The 26,648-nt window shown below is 39.5% G+C and overlaps 1 protein-coding gene across 1 annotated transcript; it reads right to left on the bottom strand.

The window, feature by feature from the left end:
* Positions 1 to 5,627: 5,627 nt before the first annotated feature.
* Positions 5,628 to 14,495, bottom strand: LOC110220021 (uncharacterized). The gene is made up of 5 exons (XM_078146257.1): positions 14,463 to 14,495; positions 12,677 to 12,803; positions 12,034 to 12,129; positions 5,877 to 6,970; positions 5,628 to 5,711 (listed from the first exon to the last, which is right to left on the bottom strand). The coding sequence occupies exons 1-5, from the start codon at positions 14,493 to 14,495 to the stop codon at positions 5,628 to 5,630; spliced, it is 1,434 nt and encodes a 477-aa protein (XP_078002383.1).
* Positions 14,496 to 26,648: the final 12,153 nt, after the last annotated feature.

Here is a 26,648-nt window from a genome sequence, read left to right as displayed (position 1 = left end):
ACCAGTGGAGTGAAATATGGCTGTGTACTTATTCCCATGCTTTTTAGCTTGATGTTTTTAGTGATTTTGTGGGATGCCTTCAATGAGGATGAAAATAGCATGAAGGTCAGCTACTGCACTGATGGTAAATTATTTAACTTAAAAAGGCTACAAGCCAAGACTAAAGTGGAGGGAGAATTGTGTGTGACTTTTTGTTCACAGATGATTATGCACTCAACATAGCCTCTGAGGCTGAGGTGCAGCAGAGTGTGGATCAGTTCTCTGCCACTTACGCTAATTTTGGCCCGACAACACCAAGTAGAGGTTTTTCACTGTGCAACACTGCACAATCCATACGTAAAACCATCAACTACAGCAAATGGAGAAATTGTGAATGCTGTAGATAAGTTCACTCCCCTTGGTGGTATGCTTTCCAAAGAAGTACACATAAATGACGAGGTTGAGATACACATTGCCAGAGTTAGTTCAGTGTTTTGGAGGCTCTGAAGGAAAGTAGGGGAGGCAAGAAGTATTAGGCTACCTACCAAACTGAAGGTCTAACAAAGCCATTGTGCTGACCTCATTGTTATATGCCTGTGAAACCTGGACAGTCTACCAGCACCATGCCAGGAAACTGAATCGCTTCTGTTAGAATTGCCTAAGAAAGATTCTGAAGATCACCTGGAAATATAAGGAAATATAATATAAACTGAAGTCCCTTCTTGAACGAAACTGCCGAGCATTCAAACTACTTCAGAGAGTAAAACTCTGATGAGTTGGACATGCTTTGCAAATGCCAAACGTATGTTTGTCTAAAAGACTATTTTATGGAGAATTCACACAAGGCAAGTGCTCATATGGAAGTGAGAAGTGACACAAGGACACTCTCAAGGTCTCTCTGAAGAACTTTGGAATTGATTATTAGACATGGGAGACACTGGCCCGGACAACCCAGCATTTGTGTGCCCACATCAAAAAAGGTGTTGTGCTGTATGAGCAAAGCAGAACTGCAGTAGTTCTAAACAAACATGACATGTGCAAATTTAGAGACATCGCCATTCCAAATATTCACGTGGACTATTCGTGCCCACCCTGTGGTAAAGCCTTCCTGATCAGCCATGGTCGGATATACTGTACCTTGACCCTGGCACACTGATGTCATTCTGGTCTTCAAGCACAGACAACAAGCCACAACACTTGTGTGTGTATATGCGTGTGTGTGTGTGTGTATCTTCTAGGAATTGAAGAACATACCTGTCTCTCACCCACTGATTATGTCCGTCATCATCTTGAGTAGATACTTGTCTTTCTGTATCTTGAGTGGCCTTATTCATGCTGTAGCTACAGAGACTCTGAAATTTTTTGCAACAGGATCAAATGAAAGAGTATTTATAATCTGCCTGGAATATTGGAGGGGCCATATGACCAGCCTAAACCACCTTTCAAATGTGCTTCCACCTTACTGCCCTCCACCTGCTCTCTGACCCAGTGACTCTTGCGTATGTCCTAGCTGCTGTTTGGTTCAGAGCTTCCATTTCCCATCTCCATGTCTTTCTAGCAAAGGCAGAGTGAATAGAGCTCGAGGCCTGGAATCAGAAAGATATGAGGTAAAATCTAGCCTCAGACTGGGGAAGCCACTTAAGCACTGCTAGCCTGAGTTTCCTCTTCTATACAATGGGGATAATAAGAGCACCTACAACCCATGGTTATTGGGAGGATGAAATAAGATAACTATAAAGCACATAGTAAATGCTACATAAAGTTCAGAGTTTTATACGTTAAAGCCATGAACAGAATAAGAGCCTAGACATTCTATTTCCAAAAAACAAACAAACAAACAAACAAACAAACAAAATCCAACTGCCCAGGTCTCTTTAGAACCTAAGATAAAAGTTCAAATAGAAAAAAATTTACCAGTCACCTCTGGAAAGAAACTCCAAAATGAAAACTCATAAGATCATCACAGCTAAAATCCTTATGTAACGTCAAACAAACAAACAAAATACTGCAAGAATGCAGAAAGAACAAATTCAGACACTAAGGAGTCACAGTTAGAGTCACACATGATTTAGCAACCACCACTACAAAGGAGTGAAGATGGTGGAACATGCCAGAAGACAAAGGATATTAGCTTGCAACCAAGAATAACTTACCCACAAGAAAGAAGTATAGTCTGACAAAGAAAAATATCTCTTTAATGAAACAGAGAGCTTCTGACCATTGCTAATGAAAAGGCCAGGGCAGCATAGAAACTTTGAAGGTCAAAGACTGGAGTGAAAAGAAACATGAAAAGAAAATGCAAAGGAAAAAAATTAATGACTAAATAAAGATGAACTTCTTACATTTTAATATGGGGAGATGACACATGTGTCCTCTCTGAACCCTACATCATCGGGGGGAGAAGAATAATTATACAGAACATCTGGGAGTGCCTTCAAAATTGGTGAAAATGACAAAAAGGAAAGCATTAATATTTGACTTTTTTTAAATTTTGGAATTCACAAACATGAAACAGAATAAGCACTTTAGATAAGCCATAAAAGAGAAAAGAGAATTACATATGAAACAAGTCCTCATATGTAAAGCTGGATTTTCTTTCTGAGTAATTAAAAAATTCAACATGGCACTTTCAAAGCTATTCTCATTCCTTCTGGACTTCTTCCCGTTCTATTGCAGGTATTAAAACCCCCCAACAATTTCTTTTTCTTTTTTTGAAGTGGGGGAAGGGCAATCCTATTCCTAATCTCCCTCACTGCCATCTTCTCCTACTCAAAATTGAAAAAAAAAACCTGTCAGGAAAGCAGTCCACCAAAATAAATTCTTGTACTGTCCACGTCCCCAAACGTACTTTATTCTACATCTTGTATCCATTGCTTCTCATTCAGCGAGCAGGCAGTACAGATCTTGATAAATCTTCTGCCATAGTGGTTGATCATTACAATAACTAGAATTGTTTCATCTTTCACACTTAATGGCTTTTACAACACTGTTATCGGTTAGTCCCTTGATTCTACTCGCTGCCTGCTGCATCACTTCATACAGCTCTTCCCAGGTTTCACTGAAACTGCCCAAGTTCCATGGCACATTTGAGTTCCAATTCTATTCCTACACTAAAATTTATTCAGCCATTGTCCTATTGTGGGGAATCACACCTTAGTTTCCTGTTGTAACAAAGGAACTATTATGTTTTGTACACTTGAGTCTTTTTCTTCTTTGTTTCTTTGTTTTGTTGTTGCTTTTTGGTGAGGCAATTTGGGGTTAAGTGACTTGCCCAGGGTCATACAACTAGTGTCAAGTGTCTGAGACCGGATTTGAACTCAGGCCCTCCCGACTCCAAAGCCAGAACTCTATCCAGTGAGCCACCTAGGTGCCCCAAAATGTTGGTTAAGAAGGCAAGGAATTACGTAACTCATTTTAGAAGCCTTTTTTTTTTTTTTAGGATAGGCAATGGGGTTAAGTGACTTGCCCAGGGTCACACAGCTAGTAAGTGTTATGTGTCTGAGGCTGGTTTTGAACTCAGGTCCTCCTGAATCCAAGGCTGATGCTCTATCCGCTGTGCCACCTCACTGCCCCCCTTTTTCTTCTTTCTTTAAGAGAAAATGTCTTCAAGTGGTTTCACTGACTCAAAAGGCATACACGATTTAGTGACTTTTTCAGTTTCACAGCTTCACCAACAGTAAATTAATTCATGTGCCTATTATCCCACAGTGTTAATAATACTAGTTGTTTTCTGGTCATGCTTACCAATTGCAAAGGTGTGAGGTGGAACTTGAAAGTTGATTTAATGACATTTCTCTAATTTCAGTTATTTGGAGCTTTTTCTTTTTTGTTTCATTTAATTTTTAAATTAACAAACAGTTTCTGTTCCATTAAAAAAAATACAAAATTCTTGTACCAAGAAAAAGAAATTCCTCCTAATTTTTTATTCTCATTTTCTTATCATCTTTACCAATCTAAGAATTTTTCAAATTATTAATAATTTGCATAAGTGATAACAGATGTAGAGCATATTTTTTATGATTGTTTATAGTTTGTATTTCTTCTGCAGAAAATTGCCTATTCATAATTTTTTACTTTATAGTATCCATTAATCTGTATCTGTTTTCTATATACCTTGAATATGAAGCTTTTCTTAGGGAAACTTTTTTCTTCTTTCACATTTTTAAAAAAGTTTTTAGGATGTTGGGGTTAAGTGACTTGCCCCGGGTCACACAGGTAGTAAGTGACAAGTGTTTGGTCTGAGGCCGGATTTGAACTCAGGTCCTCCTGATTCCAGGGCTGGTGCTGTATCCACTGCACCACCCAGCTGCCCCATCAGGGAACCTTTTTTCAAAAAATTTTCCTAATTGATTGCTCCATTTACATTTTAGATGCTCTGTGTGTGTGTGTGTGTGTGTGTGTTTGCATGCACGAGAGCATGCACTTAGTGTGATGAAAACTGTCCGTTTTCTTTTCTGTGATACTATCTGTCCCTTGTTTGATGGTGATCTCATCATGCCCTATCCAAAACTCAAAAATACATCTTCTTCATGGTTTTTCCAATATGTTTGAGGGGACCTGTTATATCTAAGTCATGTATCTTTTGGAGTTAATCTTGGTATAGTGTGAGATGTTTGTCTATACCATATTTCTGCCAGACTGCTTTGCAATTTTTCCAGCAGTTTGTAGTGATTAGGAAGTCCTGGTTCCATAGTTGTGATCTTTGGATTTATTGAACCCATGGTTACTAAGCTCATTTTCTTTTGTATATTATGCACCTGATTCATTCAATTTCTCAAAGTTTTTTTTTTAATAAGTCATTCCTTTTCTAGAAATACAGAAATAGAGAATATTTGAGACAGGATTTGAATCAGTTTTCCTGATTCAAAACTCAGTGCCCCATCATAATTAATGCCTTCCTTACACTGTTCTGAATATCAATTTGAATGAAAAGTGACTAAACTATCTACACAGTTTAGCTTACTAATTCCACTACAAGATTTGCAATCCATGAAATAAATAGAAGCACCTAGCTTTTCAAATATGCTTTAATACTTGCAAAGCTCTTTACAAATATTGTCTAGTTTGTTCCACGTATCAATCCTAGGAGACAGTTGCTATTGTTATCCCCATTCTACAGAAGGGGAAGATCAGGCAGGAACAGGTTAAGTGATTTTTCCAGGGTCACAGAGCTACTAAGTGTCAGAGATTGAGTTTGAATCCAGGTTTTGGCATCTAGCTGTTTAAAGAAATCATTAAAGACGTAAATGTCAAACAGATACCAAAATATTTTTAACAGGACATTTAGTGTCGCCAAAGAGTAGGAAACAAAGTGGATACTAATTAATTAGGGAACAGCTAAAGAAATTATGGTATGTGAATGCTATGGAATATTACTGAGTAGTAATGACAAACATCAGGATTTCAAAGAAAAATTGATTATATTTATAGGGCTTTGTGAACAGTATGAAATTTGGGATGTCTAAGAAAGTCTATACTGCAGCAAGAAGCTTCCCTCATTACTTAGATCCCTCAGTTTTATCTCCAGCATGATTTCTTGTATACCCAAATATGAGCTCTACAAAAAGGCCTCAATATTGACAAAAGGCATTGCTTTTATAAGCCTTCTTACCAGTATGGATATCCTGATGTCTGGTGAGCTCCCTTTTCTAGCAAAATGCATATCCCCATTGAGCAAATTCGTAAGCCTTCTCTTCACTATGAATCCTCTGATGCAAAGTGAGAGATGATCTCTGGCTGAAGGCTTTCTCTCATTAAGTCTACATAGGGCATTTCCATAGACTGAATTTTCCACTGTCGAACAAACTCTGCACTCCATTTGAATGCCTTTCCTTATTCACTACAGCGATAAATTTCTAATAAGAATTCTCTGAGGGGAAATAAGGGATGATTCTTACTTTGAAGGCTTTAAAACATCGATCACATTCCTGAGGTTTCTGTCTAGTGTAGTTTCTCCTCTGTCTGAAAGTATTTCTACACTGATTACATTCATCAGGTTTCTCTCCAGTGTGGATTCTCTGATGAAGAGGAAGACTGGAGCTGTATCTGAAAGTCTTTCCACATTGATGACATTTATAAGGTTTCTCTCCAGTGTGGATTCCCTGATGTCGAACAAGATAGGCCTTCTCTGTGAAAGCCTTTCCACATTGATTACATTCATAAAGTTTCTCTCCAGTGTGGATTCTCTGATGGGCAGCAAGAGTGGAACTTTTTGTGAAAGTCTTTTCACATTGATTACATTCATAAGTTTTTTCTCCAGTGTGGATTCTCTGATGAAGATAAAGACTGGAGCTCTGTCTGAAAGTCTTTCCACATTGATTACATTTATAAGGTTTCTCTCCAGTGTGAATTCTTTGATGTTCACTAAGACTTGATCTTGTTCTGAAAGTTTTCCCACATTGATCGCAATCATAAGGTTTCTCTCCAGTGTGGATTCTCTGATGTACAGCAAGACTGGATCTATTTGTGAAAGTCTTTCCACATTGATTACATTCATAAAGTTTCCCTGCCGTGTAAATTTTATGATGGTCAATGAGCTTTGAGTTCTGGCTGAAGGCCTTCCCACCTTTATTTCCTACATAAAGCATCTCTCTACTATAACCTTTCTGATGTCTAATGAGGTTTGAACTTAAGCTAATGGCCATTTCCTGTTGATTATTTTGAAACATTTGTATTTTAGGATGCTTCTCATCAGACTGAGTAAGTCCAGACTTTTCAGTAAAGCATTCTCTATTGTCAGCATACTTAAAACACTCATTTTCTGAGGTAATTTTATTACACTGAATTAGGACTGAATATTGTCTGGAACCCTTTTCATCTTTATCAAATTCAAAGGGATTATGTTGATTTTTCTCTATCTTGATATCTGAGTCACAGATTTCTTTCAAATTGAAGTCACGGGGATCATCACTTGTGAATCTTTGCTGGCAAGATTCTTCCAGTGAAATGCTTAGCTTTGCAGTATTCTCCACTTCAAAACTGGTTTCTGCATCTGAAGGAAAAAAAAGAAACATAGTCACACACACACACACACACACACACACACACATTAGCTCACACCTGCAGGGTATTTTAAAAGAAGAACTTCACAAACTATAACACTGGATGCTCACAACAAACCTCTGCGGAAGATAGGATGGGATTCTCATTACACTTTATAACTCAAGCCATGAGTTCAGAATAGTCAAGTGACATGAGCAACAACCCTGCAGGTGAGACTAGAACTCAGATCAAACCCTGTGACTGAATATTCTCTTTTCCCAGCACTGGGTGGTCTTTCTTCTCTTCAATCCTTCAGTCGAATGTCTTTGTTGACTGTTCTTTTTATTTTGTTGTGCTCATGTAAGCTTTCTGCTTTTGTATACTGAACAGTTCTGATGCACCTCCACTTGGTAAATTTCATATGCTAAACAAGGTTTATAGTTTTCACCTGCCGTGTATTAAGTTTCAGTGTTTTATACAACTTTTTTCACATCCTATTCAGATCCACAGATATATCATGGTAATAAACACAGTTAAAGATACATTTCCCACATTCACAAATATTCTGTCCCATTCTGTATCTCCAGACCTTCATCCTTCTTTCAGGAAGTGGACAGCATGATTCACTATTAGTCCTCTGGCAAGCACTTCTTATTTAGTGGTTCACAATCACACTGGTAGTTCTAAGGGATTTGAGCTAAAAATTCTTTAATGGCATCTTAAGCAGTAACTACACAATTTTGTCACAAATATATTTTTTCCTTTCGGACAACAAGGATGTACCTGTTTCAAACATAATAGGTTTCTTTATTCAGTGATTCCAAACCATCGTGATTGGGCATACAATGATTTTGATGTTCATGCAGTGATTACATCACACTCTGACTCCTTCTGACTAAGTGAAACATGTTCTGTTCCTTGACCCATCATCAAGTTGTTTCCAAACTGCCAGAAAGATCTGATGTTCACCTGCAAATCGATTCCCAGTGGATGCCCACAGGTGCCCACATGCCTTCATGTGCTTTCTGTAATGCCCTGTACCAGAGCAGTTCCCTCATTCCAGGGTTACCCTGTAATTGTGTCTCATCAGTGATGTGACCATCAGACCAAGATGTTACAAAAGCCTGTGTTCTTGCGGTGCAGAGGGTAGCTTCTTTGAAAAACGTGCTCACTAGGCATGGGCATTACAAGACATCTTGCAACCATCAGGAATCATTCCAACCATTCTACAAAAAAAAAGACCTTATGTTGCCTTTCATTGTGGTGTTAAGGCTATTTCCTTTATTTGAACTTATTTTCTGCTTGTGTTACTATTCTCCTAGCAGGCAGATTTTCAAAAGATCTGGATGGTAACATAGGTCATTTGTTCTGTGGAAGAGTTTCTGTAAGGGTGTAGATGGTGTGCTAGTGGTAGAAAAAAGAAACTTATGTTTGAAAATTTCTTTCCTTACAAAGTTGGTTTTATAGAAAAAAAGGAAAACAACATAGGCAATTGAACTTAAAGGGAATTTATCATTTAAAATGCTACCTGGCATTAGTAAATAGAAAAATCAAACTTTTATATATTGACTAGCGATTCATTTTGGTGACTGGTTGTAGGCTAAAAACTAAAAATGAATTTTCATCCCTCGGCAAGACAGGTTGTAAAAGGCTCCCACTATTTTCCACCTCTTCCATGTGTGAGTGGGCATTTTCATGTATTCTGGTTACCAAACAAAATACACAAGGAATAGAGAGCTGGGTTTAGTGTTCAGGAAGACCTGAGTTCAAATCCCACCTCAGACACTCACCAGCACTGTGACCCAGGGCAAATCACTTAGATTCTTTTTGCCTCTGTTTCTTCAACTATAAAATGGGGATAATAACAGCATCTCCCTCAGAGCATTTTGAGGATCAAACGAAATCTTGTCTGTAAAGCACTTAACCCAGTGTATGGCACATCACAGATACTACATAAATACTATTCATTATTATTATTATTATCATTTTTGTTGTTGTCTTTTCATTATTAAAGCAAGTGGATGCAGAACCATATTGAAGATTGATTTTGGCAGCTGCTGAATGGAATATTGCAAACCTTTGTTCAAAGAAAAGAGTCTAACTTTGAAATGAATTTCATTATTACATTATGTTAATGCCTTCAAGTTTTAACCAATTTGATTTTTAAAATGCTGTTCACATTTAACAAAAGTATAAAGTAAATAACTTTAGAAGAATTTGTTCAGATAATTGAGAAGTCTTACTGTATTTCTAAAAATAATTCTTGTGGAAAGCCCCACATTAAATTTTCATAATTATTTTTTACATATGATATTCTAATTTATATTTTGTTTTTATAATTTAAGTAGAATAACATTTTACATTTTATAGTAATACATTATAATGAAAGTACTGATTTGGAACTTTGAGGGGCAAAAGTTTTCCAGCTCATTATTGGAGGAATTAAATGCATAAACTAATATGAATAACATCAATAGTAGTTTAAATGACTAGGGAGTTTCAGAACACCCTTGTTGTTATTGTTGAAAGAGGTTCTCAAAAATTTTGGGAACCACTGCTATGGAGTTATGATTGTTCACTGCATTGATCAGTGTTGGTAAAGTATAAACTATTCTACTAGTTCTGTTCACTTATCTCTAAATCTGTTCAGACAACTCTTCCCACGTTTCTCTGAAATTGTGCCTTTTATCACTTCTAGAGGATCAGAAATCTTCCATTATATTTTTATACTATCATTTTATTCAGTCATTTCCTAATATGTGGGCACCATCTTTGTTTCCAGTTGTTTGCAACTATGAAAAATAGCAACTATCACTTTGTATTATGTCTATAAATCTTTCCCCTCTTTCTTTTATTTTTAATTTTTTTTTTGGCAATTGGTGTTAAGTGACTTGCCCAGGGTCACACAGCTAGTCAGCGTCAAGTGTTTGGTCTGAGGTCAGAGTTCAATTCAGGTACTCCTGACTTCAGGGCTGATGCTCTATTCACTGCGCCACCTAGCTGTCCCCCCCCACCCCTTCTTTGATTACTAATTGACAGGTCTACTATTGGTTATCACTGGTCAAAGTACATTTAGTCTGGAGGCAGAGTTCTAACCCTACAGAACGACATCTTTTCATTTAATGTTGCATGAATTTTTGTTTCAAGGATGCTTCTTATAAACAACATGTAGCTGGGTTCTGCTTCCTAATGCATTCTGCTACCCTCCTCCATTATTATGGGTGAATTCATGCCATGCCTATTCAGTTATGACAATTAATTATGTTTTCTCCATCATATCCTCTTACCCTCTTTTCCCCTGCTTCAATCTTTAGGAACAAAAAATAGATGGAGAAAGAGGTAGGAGCAACACTAGTCATCTGTACTTGTAATGGCACGATCCTCACTCCTCACGCCACCTTGTCATCCACCCATTCTAATCCTAGGTGACTGGCTGTAACACTATTCTAACACTCTCCTATCTTTTAAATCTTCCCTGTTTGAAACATCCTGCATGGTGGAAACATTTTCCATCTTGAGGCAGCTGGGTGGCAGAGTGGATAGAGCGCTGGGCCTGGAGTCAACTGAGACACTTATTAGTTGTGTGACACTGGGCAAGTCACAGTACATCTGCTTGGCTCAGTTTCCTCATCAGTAAAATGAGGATAGTAACAGCACCTATCTCCTAGGGTTGTTGTATAGATCAAAGAAGATAATATTTGTAAATCACCTGACACACATTATTGTTCAGTCGTTTCAGTCATGTGACCCCCTTTGGAGTTTTACTGGCAAGCCTACTCGGGAAGTTTGCCAGTTCCTTCTCCAGCTCATTTTACAGATGAGGAACTGATGAAGCAAACAAGGTTCAGTGACTTGCCCAAGGTCACACAGCGAGTAAGTGTCTGAGACAAGATTCGAAGTGAGGAAGATGAGTCTTCCTGACTTCAGGCTTGATGTTCTATCTACTGTAACACCTAGCCGCCCTTGTTTCCTTATCCTCCTCCACACTTCCCCAATTCTTTCTTGCCTCCTTTCGCATGTTGCCCACCCATTAGCTTGTACGTTGCTTAAGGGCAGAGACTGTCTTTCTTTTGACCAATTGTATCCTGAGCACTTAGCGCAATGCCTGGCATAGAACAGGTTATTAATGGAGAAGGTGCTGTGCTCTAGGAGCAAAGCAGAATTGAAGCAGCTCAAAAGAAACACGAGATTCGCAAATTTAGAGAATCCACCCTACACGTTCACAGAGACTACTTGTGCCTGACCTGTGGTGGAACATTCCGAGCTCGTACTGGTCTGATCAGCCACGGCCGGATACATCATGACTTGACTCCAGCACGGTGATAGCATTTTGGTGAACAAAGGACAACAATCAATCAACCATTCCCTCCCCTTTCATCCTTATTTTTTCCACTAATTTTCACTCTCTTTCTGTCCACTGGCGCCTTCCCTACTGCCAAAAACAAATCCAGGTCTTCCTAAGAGTCAAAGAAGCCCCACTGGTCCATTCATCTCCACTACATATTGTCCTATATCTTTCTCCCCTTCCATTAGTAAACCTTGACCTTTGCGCCTCTCCTCTTTTGATTTGCTCTAATTTATCCTGGATGTGGCAGGTCTCCACATAACGGTTTGTGTGTTGTCTTTCCCACTAGACTGTGAACTCTCTGAGAACAGGGGCTGTCCCTTGCCTTTCTTTGTATCTATGGCACTTAGGATGGTGTCTGGCACATAGCAGGTGTTTTATAAATGCTTGTTGAAGGTCTAGGAAAGAGTTCATATGGGACAGCATCAGCTCTTTTTGTATGCTTTCAGGAGATTTCCAAGCCCAAATTACTAAACAGTAACTTCTTAAGGAATCATAGATTTATCACTAGAAGGGAAAAGAAAGACCATGATGTATAACCTCCTAATTTCACAGATGGGGAAACGGTGGCTCAGAGGTTCAATGACTTTCCCAAGATCACACTGTTCAAAAGCGTCTAAAAGAGAATTCCAAGTCAGGTCTTCCTGCCCTCAAGCCTAGCATTTCCTTCACAACGCAGATGCTTCTTGTGATAACAGCCCTCATATACCTGCTTTCATGTCACTCACCTGGACAGAAGTTCCTTGGGCCTATTTGATCCAGGATCCATGATACTTCCCTTTTTTCAAAATGAGACATAAAATCTTCTCTGAGAACTGGAATTCCTTGGCATGGGAATAAGGAAAGGATGAGGAGGGAGAGAAGTTTTCAGAGATTTTGCAGACAAAATTCATGTCCAGGTGGGGCTAGGATAGATAATCTCTGAGATTAATTCCAAGACTGAGAATCTAGAAATGCTTTTTTGTTCCATAACCTGAAGGTATCTAAAATAGGAAAGAGACAGCTTTGGGAGTAACAAAAGAAAGTCCCAGTTTCTTATCACAAAATGCAAAGACCTTTTATTGGGAAAGCCAGGGAGCAGGACGATTTTGTTGAGAGACCACCACTTTTGTGTTTCTAATAATTGATAAATCAAACCCTGTACATTAGGGAAGGAAGGAAGATACTCCTTTTTTTTTTATGTGAGGTAATTGGGGTTAAGTGACTTGCCCAGAGTCACATGGTTAATGAGTGTTATGTGTCTGAGGCTGGATTTGAACTCAGGTCCTCCTGATTCCAAGGCTGGTGCTCTATCCACTCTATCACCTAGCTGCCCCTGAAAGATACTCTTTTGATGACAGATTCAGAGTTGCCAGGGGAAACTATACTTACCCAGGGAGAGCAGGTTCTGGGAGTTTTCTAGCATCACCTCCTTGTAGAGCCCTTTCTGAGAATGGTCCAAGAGGCCCCACTCCTCCTGGGTGAAGTCCACAGTCACATCCTTGAATGTCAGTGACTCCTAACCATCAAAATTCACAAGACTTAGAGCTGAAGGAGACTGAAGAATTCATCTAGCCCAACCCTCAAAAATTTATAGGAGGAAACTGAAGCACAGAGAAGGATTTCCTAAAGGTTATCTCATGTATGAGTGCCAGAGTCAACACTTAAAACCATAGTTTTTATTAAAAACCCAATGGAGTACTGAGACAAAGCATTTATATTTGCAGTTGAAATGAAATTGACAAATGCTATAAAATGTTTCTCCCTAAGGAATCAGGGAGAAGATATATGTTCTATCAGTGAGGTATGAGGGTTTGTGGAGCAGAAAGAAAGTGATGTGAAATTTCATCCTTATCATAACTCTGATAGTGACATGTTAAGAAAATTCTATGAAGAGTTTGTGAGCTGGCAAGTGCTACGTATTCTGGGGGTAAAGATATGACCTACAATCACTGAAGAGAGAGCAAAGAAAAAGGAATAATCTAGTTAATTTCCTAAGAGTCTGAGATAAAATTTTATCTACATGAAAACATGATGAGGATTCTTAAGAGATAATAGTCACAATCTGGACTCCATTAAGTAGTAGGAGACTATTACCAGCCAAGGGAAGAAGAGTTATTTGTAGATATATTGAGGGCGTGAGGTGAAAAAGGATAAGATTTATTTATAGCCAAAACATCTTATGTCTGCTTTATGATTGCTTTCCCATGTTAATGGCACATATTCATCTTGATGAGGTAAGGAGGGTTCCTTCATTTATTAGAAGTATAGTATTTCATTACCTAGGCTTGGGGATTCAGCTAATTCATGAGAAAGATACCACCAGCTTATGAGAAATAAGTTATCGAAACATACCCCTAGAACTCTAGACCACTGGAGAACAAGAGTCAGAATAGTGAGTTAAGAGGCAGACCGAAAGATGAACTACAAGAGATATTGGTGACGGCTCATCTATTTTTCCAGTGTGCTCCATGTAGGATGTGTTTGGCCAATGTGTTATTTCAAGCTCTCTCATTTCATTATCTGCCATTTCCATTAGTGCTATGGTTCGCCTTTTCAGAGGTTCTGTTATTTAGGAACAATTCTTGATCCTGTGATAAGATCATCTTTTCATTTTCATCATTCTGATTACTTCTTTAACACATCTGATTTATACTATTTAGAAATCCATATTTCTTTAAATTCCTTTATTTCTAAATTATTTCACTTCTGAATAATGAGAGCATTTATTGCTCTTTTCCACTTTTTGAGATTCCCAAGAATTCATCAACCTTTCCTTTTCACCAGGGTCTCGTGTCATAATTCTTCATTGCATAGTATTTATTCATCATATAGGCTCTCATTATGTGTAATAGAGAGTAATGAGTGAAGTGGCTTTCTTTGAGACAGTCAGTTGTCATGAGGAAGAATGTAAAAATCAAAACCAGGGGGGCAGCAAGTTGGGGGATAAGTTATTGCCAGAGATGGAAAAAAGCTAATGAAGCAGTTCAAAAAACAGAAGAGAGCAGGGCAGTGTTATTACTACTGTATTCTATTTCATGTGTGTGTTTTGTTTTGTTTTGTTTTTTAAACTATCATTAGGTAAGAGAGATTATTAACAGCTTCATAGGTAATCTTCATCTATGGAAATGCCCACCTTTGCTGATGTTGGTCAAGCCTGGGGCTGCACTGCACTCACCTGCCATGGGGATCTTGGGGTTCTGGGGGCCATTCCCTCGGACTCCCTGCTTGGGCCAGGTCTTGGTCCTCTTCAGGGGAGGGAGAAGGATCCCGGGGGGAGACGTCTCTGCCTTCACTCCCAGGCAGGGGGCTGGCCTACAAGGACTTACAGAGCATGAGACCTCTGAGGAGTCACAAAGCCCCTGGCACTGCCCTCTGGAGAGAAAGTCCAACCAGAAGAGGGGGGTGGCAGGGTGGACATGGTGACCACTTTCCTCCTTCTCTTCTGTCCCTACCCTCACCGTCATCTCACAGACACCCACGAGGCAGGAAGGGGCTTCACATCCCCCATGGACGAAACAGTCAGTCTCTGTGACTCCTGAGTCATAGCTCCCTCCCACTGAGGCTCTGGGTGAGGTCTGAAGTGGTAAAGCAGGGGGTGGTACCCCAGGACCCTGGGGATGTGATGGGGAGTCTGGACAAGAAGCAGGGGCTGGGGCCTGGGAAGAAGGTGGGATCCTGGCATACCTGTAGGACACTCACCAAGAGCTCAGGATGAGGCCCAATGGAAAGGGCATCGAGGAAAAGCAGGGTTCTGGTTAGGGTCCTGGCTCAGATCTACAGTCAATCCTCCCCTTGCAGGGGTAATGTTCCTAGAAAACAGCATGAAAGTAAAAAATGTGAATGGCAATACCTTGAACTTATGGGGAAAAAACTGTCATCTTTTGCTAGAGATTGTTGAAAATATACTCTTCTGGGAGGAAGGTTGGACCTTCAGTGGACCACCCCCATCCTCCTGGGGAGGGGGCAGGGGCAAGCACTGCACCACCACCCCCTACCCTACCTATTCACTAACCTGGTCTTAACCACTCCCAATTGTGGGTGTGCGTGTGTGTGTGCATGCTCTGGCTGTCTGTCTGTCCGTCTAGCTCGCCTAGTCCCCCCTGGGTGGATGGGGGGGCAGGGTATGGGGTCTTAGTCCCCCCACTCTAGGGGGAGGTGGGGGCTATTTCTATGCAAATAGAAATCAGCACATTCCCCCTGCATCTCCCACTTCCACTCCCTTACCTCCTTATGCCCCCCACAAAAAGTCTAGGAGCAGAGAGGGGTTGATTTTTCCCAATGAAATGAGGAAAGATGGGGATGAGGAAAACTAAGAATTTAGGGATTGAGAAGGGCCCATTCAGGGCTGAGAAGAGAGAAGACGTAAGGAAAGAGTAAAGTAGTAGTTCTAAGCCAATGTGGCCCAGGAGTGGACCTGAGCTCCCCACTTGGGGAAGGCTCAATGGGGTCGAGATTCACGCACTGCAGTTGAGCTATAGGGCAGATCCCCTCCATGCCCTCTCTCCATTCTCTAACAGAATGGAAGGGCATGAATAAACAAACCCCTTTTTCACTTTTCTCTAACCCACTTGAGATGGATATGAGGAGCTCTCTAAAGTTGAAGCCCCTGTTTGCTTTCCATTCTAGAAAGGCAGAGGAAGTGGGAGGCCAAAGCTGAGGGAGGATGGCAGGGGGCAGGGATCCCTCCCTTGCTCCTCCATTCCTCTTCAGTGACTGTTTCACAGTAATACCCTGAGCCTGAGGAAGACTGGAGGGCTATCCTCAATCAGTCCTCCCCCAAGAGAAACACTCCAGCCTTGAGCCTGAGGAACTGGACCTACGGGTTCCAATTCCAATCCATCCCCTACTTTCAGGGCCCATTCCCTCACCAATGGCTAATGGGGAATTGCCCCTATTTCTTCAAACTTGGAATGCCCCCAGACAATAGAGAAGGGGAGGGGGAAACTACAGTATTTTCTTTTGCACTAATTCCGCACCCCTAGGCAAGAGACTTGGCTCAGTCTGGGAGGGAGAGCACTGATATCACTCCTCCACTTGGCCCCATTTCCTGGCCTCTTGGGTTTATGGCCATTTCCTAGCCAAACCACTAGGAAGTATTGACCCCAGCCTATGGACCCCAAGATGCCCCTCCCTACCCTGACCGTGCTGTGTGTACATATATATTCTACATATGTATATTAAACCCGTGCTGCCATGTTTGCCCTTTTGTGGTTTCTAGTGTTAATTTATTGTCTAGATCAGACCAGAGAGCTTGGGGAAAGGGAGTGGGGTGGGGGATGGGGTGGCACATAGCCAAAACAGAAGAAAAGGCAATTCTAAAAAAAAAAAGTCATATTCAAGCCTAGAGTTGATTTAGAATAAGTTTTTGTGTCTGATGCTTCTAGGGAGGAAGTAAGAGTAGAAAGTAAGTGAGGGGAATAAGCCAGCTATTGGAAGAGGGAAGAAGCCAGAGGGCTAGAGATTACCCATTATCCCAAATACCCCAACCTCTATACCCACTGCCCCCGTTCTGCCACTGCTGCAGACACCTGCCTTACAAACACCTCTACACACTCCGTGGTTTTGCCTTAAGGACCTTCCTAAGACCCCTTAGTCCTGTCTGGCTTTTCCCTAGGAGTTAAGAGGACACTGGCTCCTTTTCCCCAAAGCAAACAGGAGATTGGTGGGACTGGGAAGAGAAATGAGCTCTTACTTCCTATGTTAGGGGGTACATAATGTTGGGGTAAGAGGGGTGCCACCCCCGCCCTTAGCTGGGAGGAAATGAAGGCAGGTCACCTTAGTTTTAAAATTCCCTGTCCCTTGGTTAAATCTTAAGACAGATTTAAAAAAAATACTAAGCTACCCTCCTACTATCCTGCACTGCAGTGAGAGTCACCCCCTTCCCTGTGCCCCTCTGTCTGCGGTGTGAATGGCCTTGTTCTAACCCTGGAATAAAGGTAACTGTACTGAAAAGAAAAAAAAAAGAAAAAAGAAAATACACTCTTCTGCATATAATTCTTTATAATAAAACATTAATTCTGATAACATGTAGTCTTGAAATAACCCAGAAAATGTGGTACACAAAATAAAATTGGTAACATGCAAAACATTTTTTCTCACCAGTTATTCCCTAGAATTGTTACCTTTTGTGCCACCATCTCAATTAAAAACAACAACAAAAAACTTGATTTCAGGCAATATTCATTTTGCATGAATACTGTATAACACATAAAATTCTTAAAACAAAAATATTTTAAAGCTTGAATCCTACCTTCCACTACGTCAGATGGTGGTGTGAGGGCATTGTAATGTATACTATACAACTATAAACCTCTCTACCTTGTCTGCCCTCTGAAAACCAAGGGAGAGGTGGTTGGCACTCTCATCACTCAGTCCAGCTGGCCGTCCAGCTGACAGTCCAGCAGTCAGTTCCATGTGCCTGTGTCTCTAGCTCTTTTTAAGAGCTCTGGTAATCTCCAGTAGCCTCTTAGCGAGGTACCTCACGCCATGTCCTTCCTGACATTGGAACCTCACTCTCATCTAAACTGATTAAAGAAACACACACACACACACACACACACAAATTTGGATACATAAATACATTTCAGTAAAGAGAGAAACAAAAGGGAAAGGGGAAAAGATAAAAGGTAGAATAAGAGAAGGGTAGAATAAGGGAGAAATTAGTTCTAATCATAACAAACTAAAGGATATACTAAAATAATCAGTGCTCCATGCACTGTTCCGCCTAAAGAAAGAATGCTTAAAGAAAGCATTATAGAAATAAATTTCTAACAGATGTCAAAACATCATACCAGGCTTTTTTTATGCTAGCAAAGAACAGGAAACAAAGCAAGTACCAATCAATTAGGGGATGGCTGAAGTAGATGAATGCTATGGAATGTTACTTGGGAGAAATGACAAGCACTAGGAATTCAGAGAAAAATTATTTACATTTATAGGGCTTTCTGCATAGTACAAAATTTAGGATGTCAAATCCATGCATCAAGCTCAAACTGGCCTTACTGTAAGCCCTCCCCATTCAAAATCCTATTAGTTACAGCTTCTAAAAATTATGTGATCAGAATTGTTTTTCAGAAATAGTCCCATTAATAACAGACAGATATTGCTGAACCAGTAAGGCTGCAGGTTAGTTAATCCCTCAATTAATCAACAAGTATATTTAGGTGCCAACTTTGTGCTAGACATTATAACAGGCACTGAGAATACAAATACAAAGAATCAAACATTCCCAACTTTTAAAACAAATTACAAACAGTTAATATAGGGCAGTAAGAACTAAATCTATAGGAAAAGGATAGAACCTTGAATATCTAAAACCTTTAGAGATAACACTAGAGAATGCAAAGAGGGAGACCAAACAACTTGCAGTCGTGGGGCTGGCCCACATCTTGTGATGTTTTCTGCTCCTAATGGGAGCTTCTGCCCTCAAACTCCACCCCCTCCCCCAACCTGCCTTGTCATATCTAGTTGAGGAATAAAGAATGAGTGCTGAAAACATGCTGCTCTATGAATACAGGCCATTTATAGAATTGAGTTCTCTAAGGTTATAGAGATTTTGCAAAGATCTCCCTTCTGTTTTTTTTAAAGTTATTTTTAACATTCTTTTTTTAAATTTGAGCTTTGAATACTCTCCTGTCTTGCTGCCCCTCCCCCACCTACTGATAAGGCAAACAATATGATATCAATTATACATGTGAAGTCACGCAAAACACTGCCATATTGGCCATGAAGAACTCCCTTCCTGAACCCACATGCAAATGCAGTAGACTCTGGTTCTACCTAACATTAAGAAGGAAAGGAGATTGATGGGGAGGAATTGGGGTGGAGGACCGATGTCACTGGCTGTGAGCCTGTCTTCTCATGCAACACTTAGGCTAGGAACAAAGGTCGATGAAGAGTTTTAAGAACAGGGATGTGCCTTCTGTGCAGGTCAGACTCAGGATCAGACTGTAATTACTGGTAATCAGGAGAACCCCAAAATGAAATGACAAGGAATATAAAAAATTATAAAAACCTTGAAACCCCTGGATTTCAAGGGCAAAAATTAAATTAAAGCCAAGACTACAATCCCTTAGAGAACCTCCTAAAACAATAAGGAAGAATGAATATTGTAATCTTGATGAGAACATAAAGCTTGCTTAACAAATGGAGACAAATGTAAGTTCATGGATGCCTAGTGAATTACATAAAATTCTTGATTCTGAAGACAGCACAAAACTAACACAAGTCAATTCACATTGGTTTTAAAGTGAAATAAATGGATATAAGTCCAAACTTGGAATTCTTAATACAAAATTTAAAAATGTATTTTCCAGAATAAAAAAAATTGATATTTAATGGAACTTTATTAAGGTGAATGACAGAATAACGGATTTGGAAAACAAAAATATTGCAGAGCAGGGAAGAGGTCCACTAGAGGATGAGATAAGACATTTTCTGTGGAGCTAGATTTTGTTACCAAGTATTTGTTGATGGTTGATGGAAGTAGTAAGCCACCTAAAGGGGGCAGGCTAGGTGGTGCAATGGCTGGAGTGCCACACCTGAAGTCAAGAAGACTCATCTTCCCAGATTCAAATCTGGCCTCAGACACTTGCTATGTGACCCTGGGCAAGTCACTTAATCCTGTTTGCCTCCGTTCCTTATCTATAAAACAAGCTGGAGAGGGAAATGGCAAACCACTACAGGATCTCTGCCAAGGAAACCCCAAATGGGATCACAAAGAGTTTGACACAACTGAAATGACTGAACAATAACAAAACCCAGGTAAGGAAACAGGAACAGGCATTTGGTCCATAAAGACCCAGTCAATTTCCTCTCCTCTTACTCACAAGGGAGGGAAAGAAAGAGGCCACTCCAAACTTGGGGTGTCCTGGGTACACCTGTTGTGAAAACTGTGATTTTAAAAAATACATTATTTAATGATGTAATAGAAGTGATAGGACTCCCACGTGGAGTCCTTTAGGATATGTGGTTGTAATGACAATAAACATATAAGCAATGACAGAGCTTGTACTTTTTCACTGTCCTCCTTCTGACCCTACAACAAACACGTAAATAATCATGGCTTCTAACTGGACAAGGGTCCTGGCCAGCTATAGCAGCTGCACGCCAATTCTTATTCTGCGATCCCTAATTATGGATTTAGACCCCCAATCTATTTCTGATGCCAATTAGAAAACTCCCTTACCCATGTGTGGTGTCAATAAGCAACCCACCATACATGAATCTGGTTTGGTATGCCTCGTCTCATGTCTGGCACCAACTACCTGTTCTCAACCAAGCTCATCTTTCAGGTATAAAACTTTGCTGCTCAGACCCCACTCTCAGAATGTGCTCTCACCCAGATCTGGCCACCGAATGTTTTCCCTTCACAAGTGGTGCTGGCTCTGTGTGGCTGAGCCATATCTTTCTGTGCTGCTATACCATGTGCTGATGGTTTTGGTTTTTCCTCATTGCTGTGGCACGTAGTAATAAAGCGCAAGGTTACACTTGCTTCCTGAGTGACAACAGTCTGTAAATCTTTGGACCTTGGTCTTTGCTACAAAACAAGTCATGAGGCCAAAGAAGAGCACCTGCTCACAGCATATCTCCCTGGGCCTCACTTCTACAATACATTTCTTCAGCATCATTGGGACTGACAGTCTTATCCTACCCCCTGTCCTTTCCTTGGGATACTATTCGTCTTCCTACTCCCTGAACCCAAAGGTTTTGGGATAGCTGGGGAAAGATATGGGGGAGTCTGTGATCCACAGCTAAATCTGCCTGACTGCTTGAAAGGCAGGTGTTGCCTGAATAGGAAAGATCATGAGTGCTCCAGGGCTGCCTTCCCAAGGGCACAACAGGATCAACTGGATATTCTTGGGGAGCAAGACAATGTGTTGGGATGTCAGGATGAATTTGCATGAGATTCCATCAGAGTTTGTGGAAGCGTCAAAGTGAGCATGGATTCTGCAAATTGTTGACAATTCTTGGCCCTGCTCAGTCTAGAATGGCTGAGAATTCTGATAACTGTGTTACAGGAGTGGCCAGCGTGCTCCAATAATGGGAATATATTCTAGGGACAAGATGGGCTGGAGAAAGCGGCAATGAAGGGCACTGCTCAAACAGGCTGTGACCGGTAAACTGGATGCAGAGTTTCACCGCCACCGAGGTAATCACCACAAGACTTGCGTGGTTGGAGCTCAACCAAAAATGCCCAAGGGCCCTCATCACCTAGAGGGTGTGGGGCAATATGTCTGTCTCCCAGCTGCCTGCACAACCAAACCCACCCCTTAAGTTCCATAACCACTCTCTTCCCAATCTGCCCAAAGCCCCACCTTGTTCTCCTTAATCTCTGGCATTCTGTAGAGCCTTCTTCTAGACACAACTGACCAACCTCGAGCCGTGACTGATACTCCCAAGATGGAAGCTAATCCTCTCACTGCAGGCACGTGATCTCATCGTTATTGACACAAATTATAAGCTCAATATGAGTCGAGGTGTAATGTGGCAGTCCAAACAGCTGAGGCGATTTTGGGCTCAATTTAGAGAAGCGCAAGTCCCAAGAACAGGGAGGTGATGTCAGCCAAACACATGTAGACCAGCCAGCGTTCACTTCTGGGCATCACACTTTCAGAAGAGCATTGATGAGCTATGGAGTAGGCAGAGGAAAGAAACCGGGCTGGTGAAGGGCTGTGAATACAGGTAATATGAAGGTGGGTTGAAGGAACTGGGGCTGTTTAGACTGCAGAAGAAGACGGACACATGAAAATTGTGTCTACATATATGAAAGGTGGCTGGGTGGAAGATGGATTCAGTTTGCTGTCTAGCCTCAGAAGGCAGAACTGGAAGTAACAGGTAGACATTGCAAAGGGGTAAATTAAGAGCTGATGAGAGGATATTAGGACAAACTTCGTAACCATCAGTCATCTCAAAGCAGCATAGGCTGCCTCAAGAAGTGGTGGGATCCCTCTCTTTGAAAAGCTGAATGAAAAGTTGGATGTGCAGCCGGCGGGCGTGCTGTAATAGGGATGCCTCTGGGTATATGACCTTGCCTAAATCATTGCTCAGATCCTTTTGAATTCCAAATTTCAATCGTGCTGTGGCCTAGAAGCTATTTCTTGACCTTAGCATTCCATCTCCTGTCCTTGTGTTGTGCCCCTTGCCTGAAATACACCTTCTCCCTCCTCAACTCACCTGCTAAAATCCCACCTTGCTTTAAGGCTCAGTTCAAATGCTCCCACTGGTGGGAAGCCTTTTTCTGATTCCTTCAGAGGTTGTTTTCTTCCTCCTCAAAGTGTCTGACTATGACATAGATGTCTATGTACATATATGTATATGTCTGCGTATATATCTATGCCACCCTCCCCCACTGAAGAGCAGGGACTACTTGATTTTTGTCTCTATGTACCCAGAACTTAGCAGTGCCTTACTAAATAGGTACTTCAAGTCTGTCCAATGCAACTGCTAAAATGAATATTCTTAATTCCTTTCTCTCATCACACCTACAAGACAAAGCAAAAAAAATTCCTTGGCCAGCCATTTGAAAGTACTCAAATTCCAAACTCACCCCTTGGAAGCAATCATCCTTTGATGTAGTCAGGCCACACTTCTTCACTCTGCTCTTCTCCCCCATGCAATGGCTTGCTATTTAAAGGTATTTAGCTTTCATACATGCCTTTTCTTTCCAACCACATTTAAACACAACAAAGGATGTTAAACAGATTTCATGCTTTGAAATAATTCTCTGGGACTGAAGCAGTGGCTACAGACAGATTTGCCAAACCTTAAGTACTCACTGAATGCTCAAAGAGTGACACAAGGAAATGTTTTCTAGGGAAAATATAACCCCCAAGAATGATGAAAGAGACGACTCTCTTGGGCTTTGGCTAAATTCCCAGGCTTCTGTGAGGAAGGCTCCTTCTTCACCATTTCAAAGGGGCTTCATCCATGACAGATCTGCAGAGCTGTTGCTTCCACAGCCCTCACCTTCCCGGTTCTCAGTCACTCACCTGGACAGGGACCTTTGGCAACTTCTCTCTTCAGAGGCCGTGGTACTTCCCCTTGTTCCAGTTGGGAATTCATGTCTGGTTTGGAAACTGGAAATCCTGCTCATGCAGAAAGAAAGGGGAACATGATGGGACAGACATACAGGGCCATCTCAGGTCTACTCTAGCCCCTTCCAGTGCTGACAAAGAACATCAGCTGTGAAGGCCTAAGGCAGGGGTCATTTACCAATATATACTGTGTGCCTAATCTATTCCACTGACTCAACACTAATTCTTAGTGAGTTGCAGACTGTTTTGGTGATTACCACTTTGTAATAGTTTGAAATCTGGAACTGCTAAGCAGCCTTCCTTCACATTTTTTTCCATTGATTTCCTTGATATTCTTGACTTTTCGTTCTTCCAGTTGAATACTGTTAGAATTTTTTTTTTCTAACTCTATAAAATAATTCTTTGGTGGTTTGATTGCTAGGGCACTGAATAAGTAAATTAATTTAACAAGGATTGTCATTTTTATTATATTGACCTGGCCTAACACATGAGCAATTAATATTTCTTACAATTGTTTAGATATTACTTTATTTGTGTGAAAAGTGCTTTGTAACTGTGTTCACATAGCTTCTGGATTTATCTTGGCAGAAAGACTCCCAAGTATTTTATATTGCTTTCAGCGGAATTTTTAGAATAGAATTTCTGTTCCTATCTCTTCCTGCTGGGTTTGGTTGGTATTATATAGAAATGCTGATAATTTATGTGGGTTCATTTTATATCTTGCTACTTTGCTAAAGTTGTTCATTGTTTCAACTGGTTTTTTCCTCTTGATTCTCTAAAGAAGTATACCATTATATAACCTGCAAAGAGTAAGCATTTTATTTCCTCATTACCTATTTTTATTCCTTCAATTTCTTTGTCTTATCTTATTGTTATCGCTAGCATTTCTAGTACCGTAATGAATAATGTTGATAATGAAACTCCCTGATTCACTCCTCATCTTACCAGAAAGGCTTCCAGTTTATTGCCATAATAGATAATGCTTGCTTGTGGTTTTAGGTAGATACTACTTATCATTTCAAGAAAGGCTCCCTTTATTTCTATACTTTACAGTGTTTTTAATAAGAAAGTGCATTCTATTTTGTGAAAAGCCTTTTCTGTACCTATCGATATAATTGTAAGATTTTTGTTGTTTTTGTTATTGATACGGCATATATCAATATATATGATATATTAGAGTTTCCCTAATAATAAGCCAATCTACATCAGTGGAATAATTCCCACATGGCACAGTGCATGATTTTTGTGATATGTTACTGTAATCTCCTTGCTAATATTTTATTTAAAATGTTTGCATCAATATTCATTAGGTAAATTAGTCTATAGTTTTCTTTCTCTGTTTTTACTCTCTCTGGTTTGGTAGGACTCCTTTACCTATTTTTTAAAACTATTTTTTCAAATAGTTTATATAGCACTGGGATTAACTGTTCCTTTTTAAATGCTTGGTAGAATTCACTTGTATATCCTAGAGGTTTTTTCTTATGGAACACATTTACGTATTGTTCAATTTCTTTTTCTAAAAACAGAGTTATTTAGTTATTCTATTGCTTCTTCTACTAATCTGGGCAATTTATATTTTTTAAATAGTCAAATATTTTACTTTGTCAGTTTTACTGGCACATAACTGGGCAAAATGTCTCATAAGAATTGCTTTAATTTTATCTTCACTGATGATGCATTTTGATACTGGTAATTTGGTTTTCTTCTTTCTCTTTTTAAATCAAATTAACTCATGACTTATCCATTTTATTGGTTCATTCATAAAACCAGCTCCTAGTTTTATTTATTAATTCAATTTTTCTAAGTTAAAATTTTGAATTTGTTCTTTTCCTAGCTTTTTTTTTTCAGTTGCATGTCCAATTAATCGATCTGTTCTTTTTCTCCTTTACTGATATAAGCATTTAGAGATATGTTTTCCCTTAAATGTTAGTTTGGCTGCCTCCCACAAAGTTTTGTATGTTCTTACATTGTTGTCATCATCTTTAATTAAATTCGTTTTTATGATTTGTTTTATGACCCACTCCATTCTTTAGGATTACATTAGTTTCCATTTAATTTTTAATCATGCTTCCAAGGCACATTATTTAATTTGATTTTTATTTCATCATGGTCCCAAAAGGGTGCATTTAATATTTGTTTGGGGTTTTTTTTTTTGCATTTGTACATGAGGTTTGTATGCCCTAATACATGGTCAGTTTTTGTATAGGTGCCAGTTATAACTGAGAAAATATTATGCTCCCTTCTACACTCATTCAATTTTCTCCAGAGGTCTTTCGTATCTATTCATCCCCCTTACTTCTTTCTTGTCTATTTAAAGATTTGTTTTATCTAGCTTTGACAGAAGAAAGTTGAGGTCCTTCATTAGTTTAGTTTTATTGTCTATTTCCTCCTATAACTCCTATATACGTTTACTTTAAGAATCTGAATGTAGAAACTCATCCTTTTCTGATCATAATGCAATAAAAATCACATTCAATAAGGGGAAAAAGAAATACAGATTAAAATTTAATTGCAAACTAAATAATCTAATCCTAAAAAATATGTGAGTCAAAGAACAAAACATAGAAACAATCAATAATTTCTTAAAGAAAATGACAATAATGAGACAACATACCAAATTTATGGGATTCGGCCAAAGTGGTACTTGGCAGAAATTTTATATCTCTGATTGCTTACATCAATAAAATAGAGAAAGAACAGATCAATAAACTGGCATGCAACTAAAAAAAAACCAACAGAAAAAGAACAAATTAAAAATCCCCAATTAAACACTAAATTAGAAATCCTGAAAATCAAAGGACAGATTAATAAAATTGAAAGTAAGAAAACCATTGAACTAATAAATAAAACTAGAAGCTGGTTCTATGAAAAAAACAAACAAACCAATAAAATAGATAATTTGATTTTTAAAAAAAGAAAAGAAGAAAACCAAATTACTAGTATCAAAAATGAAAGGGGTGAATTCAATGAAGAGGAAATTAAAACAATTATCAGGAGATATTTTGCCCAATTATATGCTAATAAATTTGACAATCTAAATGAAATGGATGAATAGCTACAAAAATAAAAATTACCCAGATTAACTGAAGAAGGAATAGAATACTTAAATAACCCAATCTTAGGAAAAGAAATTGAACAAGCTATCAAAGACCTTCCTAAGAAAAAATCCACAGAGCTAGATGGATTCACAAGCAAACTCTACCAAACATTCAAAGAACAATTAATCCCAATGCTGTATAAAACTATATGGAAAAATAGGCCAAGAAGGAGTCCCACTAAATTCCTTTTACAACACAAATACGGTTTTGATAGCTAAACCAGGAAGA

This window comes from Phascolarctos cinereus, unplaced genomic scaffold (assembly GCF_003287225.1).
Source record: "Phascolarctos cinereus isolate Bilbo 61053 unplaced genomic scaffold, phaCin_HiC Scaffold_726;HRSCAF=1367, whole genome shotgun sequence".
In the NCBI taxonomy this organism is placed as follows: Eukaryota; Metazoa; Chordata; class Mammalia; order Diprotodontia; family Phascolarctidae; genus Phascolarctos; species Phascolarctos cinereus.
Note: the sequence above shows the minus strand (reverse complement) of the source record. Positions and strands in the feature narration are given on the sequence as shown.

What these genes read in the sequence shown, in the direction of transcription:
- LOC110220021 (XM_078146257.1), bottom strand. Translation starts at nt 14,495, where the DNA reads ATGGCCCCCAGAACCCCAAGATCCCCATGGCAG. An exon ending in CCAGAACCTGCTCTCCCTGG is followed by an intron (nt 12,130 to 12,676) that starts GTAAGTATAGTT and finishes TCCCATGCCAAG; the next exon opens with GAATTCCAGTTCTCAGAGAA. An exon ending in CCCAAGGAACTTCTGTCCAG is followed by an intron (nt 6,971 to 12,033) that starts GTGAGTGACATG and finishes TTTTTCCTTCAG; the next exon opens with ATGCAGAAACCAGTTTTGAA.